Source organism: Hyperolius riggenbachi, chromosome 5 (assembly GCF_040937935.1).
Source record: "Hyperolius riggenbachi isolate aHypRig1 chromosome 5, aHypRig1.pri, whole genome shotgun sequence".
In the NCBI taxonomy this organism is placed as follows: domain Eukaryota; kingdom Metazoa; phylum Chordata; class Amphibia; order Anura; family Hyperoliidae; genus Hyperolius; species Hyperolius riggenbachi.
In genome coordinates this window covers 349,902,635-349,915,830 of record NC_090650.1, presented here as the reverse complement: position 1 = coordinate 349,915,830, position 13,196 = coordinate 349,902,635, and the positions used below count along the sequence as shown (strand labels likewise).

The following is a 13,196-nucleotide window of genomic DNA, read 5'->3' as shown; positions in this document are numbered from 1 at the left end:
TGTTTTAGTATTAGTCTTTTAGGTTGTCTCACCATAAGCACAGTGCGGCCAGTGCACTGTTCTGCATATTTGTTAGGAGACAGTACTGAAGTCAGAGGATATGCCTGACAAGCAAGAAGCTAACCACAAATACAAGGGAGTCAACAATGGCAGCTTTTCTCAGTACTAGTTTACTCTAGCACACAGCTTTTTATGACTTACATAGCAATGCTCACTTCCCCCTTACTATCGTATGATATTGGATGAAATTTCTCTTTACAGTATATATAATTATTCAACATTGGTATTTATAGTTTAAAATGTGGAACTGTATAAAAATAAGAAAAAAGTAGTAGTACATGGAGAAAACTTGCCATGGGCTGATAATCTTATATGACTAAACCACTTTCCTCACGTCTTTAGTGGACAGCTTCATTAGATAGTCTTTCAGGAGCAGGTGGATTCAGCATGGCTACCAGATAAGTTTGTCAGTCAAGTTAAGTTAAGATAAGTTTGTCAGTGCACCAGAGCGTATCAGCACGGGGTGTTTGGTTCGGGTGCCCAGTAACTTTGTCAAGACCTATAAGAGCCTAGTTCCATTGCGCGGATGCAATTGCACCACAACTACCCGCGGATGACTTCTGGTTTACTTGTATGTGGCTGTCTGTTCCTACCTACAGGAATCGGATGTGTGCTGCAGATATCTGCAGCATGCATCCGATTATTTTCCGGGTCACATATCAAAATTTGCATGCAATAGAAACTACTACATTGCATTGGCGTCAGGTTTGCCGTGATGCAAATTTGTGGCTAGTGGAAACAGGCCCTAACACTGTTATCATCTGGTTATGGGGACCATAGTATGCAACGCTGGACTGCACTCTACCACCAGTCTGGATCCTCTCTGCAGAGAAAATTCCTTCACATAGCATTAATACTGTTAATAATAGTAGTATACACCACCCCGTGCTCGTGAAAGGTGCACCACACATGCCAACAAATATCTTGCTCCACTCTCCCTCAATAGTAAACACTCACCAGATGATAACCACCTCAGACAGTAGGAGGGTCTAGCGCTTTCTCAATAATTTCACTGGTTCTTTAAAATCTTCAAATCCACGTTAATAATGTTCCAGATCTCACCATACAACAAATAGAATAAAACCAAACGTAGCGTAAAACCTTCTACATATGGTAAAACATCCACGCAATTGCACACTCACGTCTCCTTTCTTGGTTGTATTGCACATCAATGAACCAACAGCGGTGTGTACCTCTGTGTTCAGATAATCTTTTTAGGGAGCCGGTCCCCTCTCCCTGAACGTTCCGCAGGCTACCTCTCGCTATCTCTCTTCCTCGTTCCGGATGGTTCCTATATGCGCGATGACATCAGACTCACTGGACGTAGCTCTGACCTACGCGTTTCGTCCTATTGGGCTCATCAGGGGCGGGCGGTGTACACTATTATTATTAACAGTATTACGCTATTTGAAGGACTTTTCTGTGCAGTGAGGATCCAGACTGGTGGAGAGCACAGTCCATCATTGCATACTATAGTTTTTATTGGAAAAGTGTGATGGCGAACCCACCAAGGTACATTGACTGTTGGTTTGGAACTTAATGATATTAGTAACGATCTTATAGGTGCATTATTATTATTGGTGGTGGCGCAACCTTGTGTGTTTCAGACTTGGCTATGGGGACCAGCCACAGGTACCTTATATACCATTTACAACCACCTCTGTATATACTATAGCTGAACCTGTTCAGCAGGAAATGTCAGGGTAAATTCCCTTTAGATCCTCTTTCTGGAATATTATTGTTATGCTTCAGTTTTATGATGTTTTACAGGTTTTATCAATGGATCCCAACAATGGATTTGCCAAAGTGCACTATGGATTTATCCTAAAAGCAGATAACAAGATTGCTGAAAGTATCCCTTACCTAAGAGTAAGTTAGATTCATCACAGTATTACTGTATATTATTATGCATTTATGTCATGCTAAAATCTGCAGCCCTTTACATAGTAAACTAAATAACTCATGTCTCTAACAATCCCTTAAAGGAGCTCACAATCTAATGTCCCAGCATGAGACATAGTCTAATATCCCTGACACAATTGCCATGATTCACAAAGCTTTTTCACTTGTTTTCCTCTGTTTTCACATTATCTATGTTACATTTTTAAGCTTCCAAAGAGCAAACATATAATATAATTAAGGTAAGAAAAGCAATATAGAAATGAAGTTAATCAGGAACAACTTACTTTGAGTGATTATTTTGCTTGTAAATGAGCTGAAAGGTTATTTTTATTAATTAGGTGATAAATAAGTTGTGTATGAGAAGTTTTGTGAATAGAGCCCATTGTAGGTCCAGTTTGTGGGGAAAAAACTTGCCGGTATGTTTTTGGAATGTGGGAGGAAACTGGAGTACCTAGAAGAAACTCAGACAATTCCGAAGATAAACTCCAAGCCAAATAGATCAAATGTCTGACTCTTGTGCTACAAGGTGAGACCGCTGACCACCTGACCACAGCGGTCCTGATTCAATTCAATTTTTTCTCCTAAGTTTTCATTGGAGATCATTTTTCATTTTCTGTTTAAATCAACTTTTCAGCACTGCTATTAAAAAGTACAAAAAAATAGGGAAAAAACCCTATTAAAATTAGTTTGTGCATTTTCTTTCTTGCTGGTGGCTTAAAGGGCATTTTATTGATGACAAGGTGTGAAAATATCACCCAGGCGAAAACTTAAAAGAAAAAGTGAATTCAATAAGGGTCATTGTTGTTTGTGCTGCTGGAAGCATATTGTATCTACTCATTTACATATATATGTTTACAACATATTTTACAGATTTTGTCAAGTCTCCATTCCTGGAACTGATCTTTAGTCCCCTCATGTCCTTCTGTGCAGTTCCCAGATTATTTAACCCATGAGAAAAAATTCCATTATCGACCTGTTATAGGCATCACTTTTGGAAAGCACAGCTCTTCATCGCCCTCTCATGTGCAGTTCTTGCCCTGTTTAGTAAATTAGCGCTCTAATGTAATGTTCTTTATCCAAATGCACATCTTACCACAATGGTCCTGTTCATCTAAATGTATTCTTGTTTTGTAAAAGATAAAACAAAGATTAAAAAAAAAAGCCTCACTAAGGCACCTGTACCACCCAAATGTCCTCAGAAACCCTGAACTGCTGTAACAGCTATACCTGGATGGGTTTATCTCTGTTATTGGTAAAGACTGGAAAAGTTATTGAATGAGGACATCCAATAATAATCTACTGACAATCTTTGTAGACTTGAGATTTGTGCCAGATCCATTTGACAATGGCCAGACTGAGTACATATGTCTGTAGAATCCTTAAATATTGTCCAAAGCACCTCTTTAGAATACCTTACTGTCCTGTGAAGACTTGGTACGGGGGGACAAAATTTCAAGTAAATACTGGAGCTGTGGAAATCTTAAGTCTGACATATACAGTACATGAGTTTGTTTTTACATTCAGATGAATGGTACTTCTCTTATTACATCAAATTGACCAAAAATCAGTTGTCATTTTTTTTTAATTCACTCTACCAGAAGTGACCAATATCAAATGAAGGCCAGGTTAAAATATTTCTATTGATTATACAGCAGGGGTGCCTCTGGCCATTCTGTCACTCCAGGCAAGGAAACCTGTGTGTTTTTTTTATAAGGACACTGTAGGAGGCAAGACTCTCTTCTGCATCATGCTGTGTACACCAACTTGCCATCAAATTGTACATTTATTTCCCTCAACCAGCCTAGTGCTTCACATTGCCTTATACACTGTACCAGCAGCCTGAGGGAAAATGTCCCTTTTTCCTCCTGGCTAGTCCGTTCTGGAATTCACACAAAGACACCATCCTCCTCTTCTTTTCAAGTCATAAGGAGGGGCGGGCAGGACAGGAGTCACGAAGACACACTCTAGATCCCGAGATAACACTAACATTAGGGAATGCCATACAAAGTGTTGTAGACAAAAGGTTTGTAGATTCCTTATTTGAGGCTGAGCAGCAAAGGCTTTCATTAGAACTTTTTATCTCTGTTCCCTAAGTTTTCAGTCTCTAAGGACAGGAAAAATAAACTTTTTTTTTCCCCTCAAAGCACCCTGTCATAAATCTGGCGCTCTAGGCAATTAGCTTATCAGCTGGTCTCTAGAGGCGCCTCTGTTATACAGGTATTTAATGGATTTTGCACTTTAGGTTGACTTTCTGGTTGATTCTAGTTCAGCAAAATTACGGACCATGTAAATATGCCATGTATGTTACTAAGATCAATTCACTTTTAATGGACTGTGTCAATATTTCTATTGGCCTTCTTGCAATGCCATAGTTCAGGACCCCTGTATCTAGTACATTTACCACCATTAATCTACTCATACTGTATGATTCATCTTTCATTTCCAGGAAGGTCTGCAGTCTGGCGAGCCTGGTACTGACGATGGTCGTTTTTATTTCCATTTGGGGGATGCCTTGCAGAGAGTTGGAGACCAGGAGGTAAGTTCAGCATACATGACAATAGTTTATTTATAAGGAATGAGGATTGCTGGCTCAGCTGATTCAGAGAGTAATGTGATTATTAGATACTTACTGGGCAATTTGTGGAGCTCAATTTTGGTTATACAATGGATATTAGCAAGGAGTCTACACCAGTTTGAGTTTGGCTTTGATGATGTTTATTTCAGTTTGGCATCTTTTTTTGTTCTCCTTGCCACTTTCACTCTTTTTCTACATCTCCCATATCTTCTTAAAAATGAAGAATAGATTGATAGAGAGGACCATTGCAATCTAAGGAGATAATGGTCTGAAACAAAAGATAAAAGGAAGACATCTGTATGAGTTGGATGTGATCTGTAATATATTTACTCACTTTACTTGTGCTGACATAATTTTCTGCAAAGGTCCACTTATGGGGAACTTCTGTTACGGCAACAACCGTACTTGGCGAATTAAATCCATCTTGTACCTTGTTACGCTGTACCAAGAAGTACTGTAAAAAAAAAACAAAAAAAACTGGCTTCTCAGTGAGATATATTGATGAGCACTGTACCATTAAAAACAATTACATGCATTTTATTATGTAGCTTTGATGCAAATTGATTGTGGAAAAATGTATTTAAAGTGTGTGAATCTTGATGGGCCCTCAGAGAGGCTTTAACTGCACATTATGGAAAGAGGCCGGGTATCTCTAAACTGTGGCTTGAAATTTAAACCATGACATTTTCATTACCACCTAAAGCTTATGCTGTTACACACACTGATAAATATTGGAGGAATAGAGAAAAGGTGCCTTAAAGAGACACTGAAGCGAAAAAAAATGATATTATGATTTGTATGTGTAGCACAGCTAAGAAATAAAACATTAAGATCAGATACATCAGTCTAATTGTTTCCAGTACAGGAAGAGTTAAGAAACTCCAGTTGTTATCTCTATGCAAACAAGCCATTAAGCTCTCCGACTAAGTTAGTCCTGGAGAGGGCTGTTATCTGACTTTTATTATCTCAACTGTAAGTAAACTGTTTACTTTTTCTCTGCCAGAGGAGAGGTCATTACTTCACAGACTGCTCTGAAAGACTCATTTTGAATGCTGAGTGTTGTGTAATCTGCACATATTATAGAATGATGCAATGTTAGAAAAAACACCATATACCTGAAAATAAAAGTATGAGAATATTTTCTTTGCTGCTAATCTTCTAGTAATTATTCATAGTACACAACCAATTCACTATATCATATTTTTTTTTTTGCTTCAGTGTCTCTTTAAGAGAGCATGGAGGAAAATACAGAAAGTATCCACTTTCAGTGTAAAATACAGAGCTTGGAATGTAATGTAATGTAAGGATCTTTATTACTGCTGCCAGGATTGGCGGGTGATAGAGTTAATTACTCACCCACTTGTCCATAATTTATTAGGGCCTGAGCCCACTAATGCAGTTGTGTCCGCTTTTCAGTTACATATTAATGTTACAGATGCTGAAAAGCGGACACAACTGCGTTAGTGGGCTCAGGCCCTCTGAAACTCTGTGGCCACACCCACCTGCTTTCCGCGGCAAGCCGATGGGTGTGGCCACAGAGTTTCAGAAAACTTTAGAAAAAAACAAGGGAATTGCCGAGGTGAGGACAGAGTTTCTGTCATTAATGAATTATGGGGGAGCAGTTGAGTAATTAACCCTACCACCACCGATCCTGGCAGCAGTAATAGCCTTAGACTGCAGGCTTTCTATTTTACATTGGAAATACTTAAGGACTTTAGAATTATGCTTTTCTTATACTCTACTACAGTTCCTTTATGCAGTAGCTCTAGTCAAGGTCGAATTTATATATTTTTTCACCCATGGGTTAACTTTCTTTGTTGCTCCTATTCCTTGTACAGCCAATTTTATGCATGTAACATCCATGTACAGCAACCCCTCTCTTTCATGTACAGCTCTCTTAAAGAGACTCTGTAACAAAATTTTCAGCCTTATTTCTTCTATCCTATAAGTTCCTATACATGTTCTAATGTGGTCTGTCTTACTGCAGCCTTTCCTAGTTGCACAGTGGCTGTATTATCTCTGTTATATATTCTAATCTTCTTTCCTCTGATGGCTTTGTCGGGCTTAGGCAGGAATTTGCAGGTCTGCTTGTGATAGGATAGAAGCTATACACACCCTCTTCATGCCCCCTGCAGACTCTGTGTGAGTCACAGACTGAGCTCCTCTCAGCCTATCACACTCTGGTTAGCAGCCATGTCTTTTGTTTGTAAACACTGCCTAAAACTGGCAATTACAAGCCAGGATCGCAGCAGGGAGCGGCAGAAACAGCACAGAGGGGCCCAGGAGAACATAATGAAAAGAATGGTATGCTTTTTGTTGTAAGAATTTTAGAGTACAGATTCTCCTTAAGCAATGTCTCTCCTCTTCCATTTGCTGTTCCCAATTGCAGCCTCCCTTTTCCATTTGCTGGCTTATCTTCCATATTCAGCAACCACTTTTTCATGTCCAGCTGCCCTCTTCCAAGGTATTGGCCTTTGTGGCCTTTCCAAAATCCAGCCCTGTATTTCTTGCAGTATACATTGATCTGCCGACATATTAACAACACTGACAAGTGGCGTAAATACCCTCAATGATGTAGTTCTAAAGGCACCTGTGAAAAGATGGGATACACTAGACAGCAAGTGAACAGTCAGTTCTTGAAGATGATGTGTTGGAAGCAGAAAACATTGGCAGGCATGAAGATCTGAGTGACTTTGTCAAGGGGCACATTGTTACAGCTAGAACGTAGTCAGAGCATCTCAAAAGTCTGCACTTCTGGGCTTTTCCTACCACGCAGTGGTTAGTACCGACCAAAAGTGCATCACAGAGGCATAACCAGACAACCCTCAACAAGGTCACGGAGGCCCAAGATTCATACACGGAGAGCAAAGGCTAGCCTGTAATGCTGTCCACGAGAGAAGGGTGTAAGAACACAGAGCACATTATCAATATAATTGATTTATAAAAAGCCAACATGTTCTATTGCCCTGTACAAATATGGGGTATATTATAAGACAATGCAAAACAGAAGTTTGCCTTCTTAAAACAGAAGGTATTTGTGATTATTTAGGTTGGAGAGAGCTTTGAGGTGTCCCACAGTTCAACACTGCTGAATATGCAAATTGTACCTTTGTTGTCCCTGAAAGCTAAACACACCTCCAGAACCACTGGAATGCAAGGATGGGTCAGGCTGTTAATATTTGGGACACCTCAAAGCTCAATCCAACCTGAATAATTAGAAATACCTTCTTTTTAAGGAGGCAAACTTCTGTATTGCATAGCATTTGAGTAAGGAGGCTTTCTGATCTCTTTCAGCCCCTTGCACACTTAGGAGTTCTGGTTCACCATGAGCTTGCTGGGTAATCTGTTACTCTGGAAGCTTCAAGTCTTACCATAGAGCCATAGTAATCCATGTCATGCACTGATGAGGATCAACCAATCTGTATGTATGTTGGATTAGTTTGGCTCTGTAATATTAACAAGCTGACACATCATTGCATTCCAGCGGTTCAGGAGTTGTGTTTAGCTATTAAGGGCAAGAGAGATGATTTGCATATTCAGAAGTGGTGCATTGTTGGACACCTCAGAGTTCACTCCAACCTGAATAATCACAAATACCCTCTGGCAAACTTCTGTTTTGCATCGTATTTTAGTAAGGAGGGTTTTTGATTTCTTACACACGCCTAGATGTTCTGATTCACCTTGCTGGACAATCTGTAAATCTGTAAGGGCCCGTTCACACTATAAGAGCTTTTTACAAAATCACATCACTCCAGTATGAACACTCACATAGGATAACATTAGCAAGAGCTTTTAAAATCACAAAGTGCTTAGAAAAGCTCTTGTAGTGTAAACAAGCCCTAATGAAAAGTAGGATCTTAGTTGTATATCCATATGAAGGAGCCACAGACCACGTCTAGTGCGCTGTGTGTTATCTAACAGTTGTGTCTGAAGTTTTCATAAATGAAAATATGATTGTATTTTGCAGGCATACACTTGGTATGAGGAAGGACACAAGAAAGGACACTTTGCATCAGTCTGGCAGCGATCACTGTACAATGTAGATGGACTGAAAGCCCAGCCATGGTGGACTGCTAAGGAAACTGGCTATACAGACCTAGTGAGGGTACGTGTTTCAAACAGGTTCACTGCAAATCTCAGCTGTATGCTGATGGTCACTGGAGCAGGAGAGGAGGGGACCATTTATTTACATTCAGATCACCTCCTTGTCTGCGATTCACTAGCCTACATTTCAACAGATCTAGATGTTGGCCCTTTGTGAATGTTTTTTTCTTCTATGAAAATAGAAAAATGTAAAAAATAACCATCCAAAAAATTCAGCATTTCAAAAACTCTTTACGCTGTAGAGTCTGCTGGTAAATCTGTCATTACATTACCTTCCTATTTGACTCACCCAGACTGAGAGTGGGAATGACGTCAGAATTGTGAGCCTTTAACTATGTTTTTATGTAGGCAAAAGTTTATTCATAGCAGATTACACATGGGAAGGGAGAGCAATGGGATGACCTCATATTTGTGGTGATGCCTCCTACTTATTTAGTCCATAGGCTGGAGGTGAATAAAAGGCCGCACATACAGCTATGGCCAAAAGATTTAAGAATGGCACAAATAATGGTTTTCACAAAGTTGCTTCTTCAGTTTTTTTATGGCAATTTGCATATACTTCAGAATGTTATGAAGAGTGATCAGGTGACTTGCAAAGTCCTTCTTTGCTATAAAAACAAAATCCCCCCCAAAAAACAATTAAGCCCTGCCACCAAGGGAGCTGCCGAGATTATTTCAGTAATCTTCTCGTTAACACAGGTTGACGAATACAAGGCTGGAAATCATTCAGTCGTGCTGATTGAGTTAGAATAGCAGAATGGACAATTTAAAAGGAAAATGATGCTTGAAACTATTGTTCTTCCTCTGTTAACCATGGATACTTGCAAGAAAACGTGCAGTCATCATTGTGATGCATGAAAAGGGCTTGGCAGGCAAGGATATTGCAGCTACTAAGATTGCCTTGTCAACAAGAAGCAGAACCGGGCACCATCCGTCATTCAGCTCATTTATTGTGCAATCAGTACATGTGCATCATTGGACATCAAATAAACATCACCTGGATTGTCGTGGCGAAATACCTGTGCGGGGTGGAGGTGGGTGGTCAGGGCTGCAAATGGGTCCAACAGGACGCTTGGTCACGCTGCGTTCCACAAAACAAAACTTTTGTCGCCGACCCATTTGCAGCCCTGACCACCCACCTCCAGCCCGCACAGGATGGTGCCCGGTTCTGCTTCTTGTTGACAAGGCTCTTGTGATGCTCTTTCTTCCTGTATTCTTGCGCGGAGCACACGTCAGTGGCTAGCAGCACTCATCTGTGCATAGGACACCCCCTGTGTGGGAAGGCTTGGCCCACACTGCTTCTACCCACAGATCCTCCCTGGATTCAAAGGAGTGCCACACTTATCGTTTCTTCTGACAAGTAGCTACTAAGATTGCACCTAAATCAACCATTTATTGGATCATCAAGAACTTCAAGGAAAGAGGTTCAATTTTTGTGAATAAATGATTAGTGTGCCCAACGAAGTCCAGCAAGCCCCAGGACTGTCTCCTAAAGATGATTTAGCTTTGGGATTGGGGTGCCACCAGTGCAGAGCTTGTTCAGGAATGGCAGCAGGCAGGTGTGAGTGCATCTCCACGCACAGTGAGGCAAAAACTGTTGGAGGATCACCTGGTGTCAAGAAGGACAGCAAAGAAGCCATTTCTCTCCAAGGAAAACACCAGGGACAAGCTGATATTAAGTCCGGGATTATGCCAACAGTAAAGCATCCTGAGACTATTTATGTGTGTGGCTGCTTTCCATCCCAGTGAGTGGGCTCACTCACAATTTAGCCTAAAAACACAGCCATAAATAAAGAATGGTACCAAAATATCCTCTGACTGCAACTTCTTCCAACCATCCAAGAACAGTTTAGTAAAGAACAATGTCTTTTTGAGCATGATTGAGCATTGTGCCATAAGGCCAAAGTGATAATTAAGTGGCTAGGGGAACAAAATATTGAACGTTTGGGTCTATGGCCATGAAACTCCCCAGCCCTTAATCTAATTGAGAACTTGTGATCAATCCTCAAGACGCGGATGGACAAACAAAAATTCACAAATTCTGACAAACGTCTAAGAAATGAATTATGAAAGAATGAGTTGCCATCAGTCAGGATTTGGCCTAGAAGTTGATGGACAGCATGCTAGGGTGAATTGCAGAGATCTTGAAAAAGAACGGTCAACACTGCAAATATTGACTCTTTGCATACACTTGATGTAGTTGACAAAAAAAGCCTTTCAAACTTATGAAATGCTTGAGGCCTTTGTATAGTATGCATGAGCTCTTTACCTACAGATTAAGTGCAGTTACAGGCAAAATGACTACAGTTTAGTTTTAGTAAGAGTAGTGAAAGGAGATACAAAAAAAGTAAAACAATTCTTATCGATGTCCTCTTAAAAAGGGATTGTTTTCTCCATAATCTGACATGAAATACGTAGGGATTTTTACAGTGGAGTCTCCGTTTTCCAGCACCGATGGGGAAAGCTGGTGCCAGATCAGTGTGCTTTCTGGTTGTTTAAGACTCAATGTGAAAAATAGGCCTAGCAAATACAGTACTATACCCCACTCTATATTTATACCACAAACTCTGTATTAAATGTTAAAATACAGTAATTTTGTAAGTATCATAACGTTGGGGGAACCCATTGTTAAAGCACAACAGAGCCCACAAACAGCCTAAAAAGTTGTCCTTCACCACTGTGAGTTCTGCTGGGGATTTTTGCTGGTTGGTTGAGAATGCTATTTAATTAATTTCCAGATTACCGGGACTCTATGGTATTATTATTTTTTTCTATTTATATACCGGCAGCGCCAATATATTACGCAGGATCTTCTCTGGGGTTGATATTCCCATCTAGATAATAACCTGAGCTACCTTACATATCTAGTGATGTGTAGAGTCACTGTTCCCACTCTAATAGGTGTGGTGGTGGAAATACAGAATTCATTATAATACTTGGTTGTTACTGCTTTAAGGAATCTGAGAATCTTTCTTCTCGTTCCTTACCTGGACGCAGTTATGAAATGCTAAGTTTAACTTTACAGTTAAAGGACAACTTTTGCAAAAATGTGTGACATTTAAAATGCATACATATAAATGTATGTTTCTCCTGGAGTAAAGTTAACTATATATTACAATTTTCCTATGTTTATCATAAAAATCACTGTGCTTGCTTGCACCCTGTAAGAAATAATCAGAGATAGCACATAGTGACCAGTACTGCCTACAACAGGCTACAATGAACACCCCATGCTGCACTCCAGGGGGTAGTGCCACCCCCTTATAAGGGACAAGATCTCAACTCCCCCTTTGTGGAAGCTCTCACCAGAAGCACATCTTGGGTTACTGCATATCACATCCACACCTCTAGCCAGCCAAGGAGCAGAATCCGTGTGTGACAGTAAATCTGTTTAATAAAAGAATCTCGTACATGCAGGCTTACAGATCGGTGTACCAGCTCCAACCGCGGATACCATAGAGCAGCACGTTCCAACCGTTCCTCCTGCTTCCTGCTGTGACGTCAGCGCGCCTCTGACTCCGCCCTACACGTTTCGTCACACTCCGTGACTCATTCAGGGGCTCTGATAAATAACTGACAAAGGTGAAGTGACCTATCCCATTGCAGCGATACCCCTGGTAGTGTGAACTTGTTTTCCCAGTGGGGCACAGTATACCCTCTCATATTTGGTGAGAATTTTCCTATGTTGTTGTCACTTACAGTGGGTAGTTAAAATTTGACAGTTCTGTCAGGTTTTGGACTAGTCCATCTCTCAGAGTACAAATCACTTATTGAACTGCAGTTGCTCAGTCCAACTTCCTAAATAGTGTGCAATAAATAGGGACGCTGCTTTGTATAGATCCTTTACAAGGGAACAGTCAGGATTTGGCCCTTTTGTAAAGAATAAAGGTAAAACTAAGAATCCCCATGAGGAAATGGATCAGTCCAAAGTCCAAATAACAAAGATTGTGCAGTCAGCATAGCCGCGAGTGCGGCTCCGCAGCTCTAGGGCCAACCCCCCGATCCACGTAACAGGCTGTTTCCTGCAGCGTGGATCGGGGGGTTGGCCTTAGAGCTGCGCAGCCGCACTCGTGGCTATGCGGACTGCGCAGCCGCGGCCAGCTCCGGCAGCCATCGTTGTGCAGGCTGGAGAGCCCGACCCTGGCCGTGCGGTCGGAGGTCGTTCGGGGGGCTATTGAGCGGCGGGGACCCGGCGTAACGGCACATGCCTTACAAACTGATGCAGGTATCTACCTTTTTTCATTTTTTTTTCTAAAATTGGCCTCGTAAGTCCTTTAAGGTGATGCTTTCGCCACTCAGCATGAGCATACGTTTGGTCAATAGCAGAAGTCACTGCCTCTTGGAAGTGACTGTGAAGTGTACAATCCAGTCCACAGCAATGATAAGAGAGTGACTTTGGCTATGACTGGCATGGGCACCTAGTGCTGTATCTCTGCTGAGGGAGTGCGGTTCCCCTCCATGCTTCCAGGTGCAGTATGCCCAGACAAGCTGAAAGCTGAATTTCTTTAACATCTGGATGGTAACACTTTGCCCTCTTCTAAACGAATGTGTTTGT

General features: G+C 41.1%; 1 protein-coding gene across 4 annotated transcripts in view; it reads left to right on the top strand.

Annotated features, from left to right (window-relative positions):
- ASPH (aspartate beta-hydroxylase) overlaps positions 1-13,196 on the top strand; it is a 259,231-nt gene that overhangs the window by 214,445 nt on the left and 31,590 nt on the right. For all 4 annotated transcript variants that reach the window (XM_068237435.1, XM_068237433.1, XM_068237436.1 and 1 more), the window contains 3 exons: positions 1,831-1,929; positions 4,409-4,498; positions 8,505-8,642. In XM_068237435.1, coding sequence (XP_068093536.1) covers positions 1,831-1,929; positions 4,409-4,498; positions 8,505-8,642 — 327 coding nt within the window. The remainder of the gene's footprint in view (positions 1-1,830; positions 1,930-4,408; positions 4,499-8,504; positions 8,643-13,196) is intronic.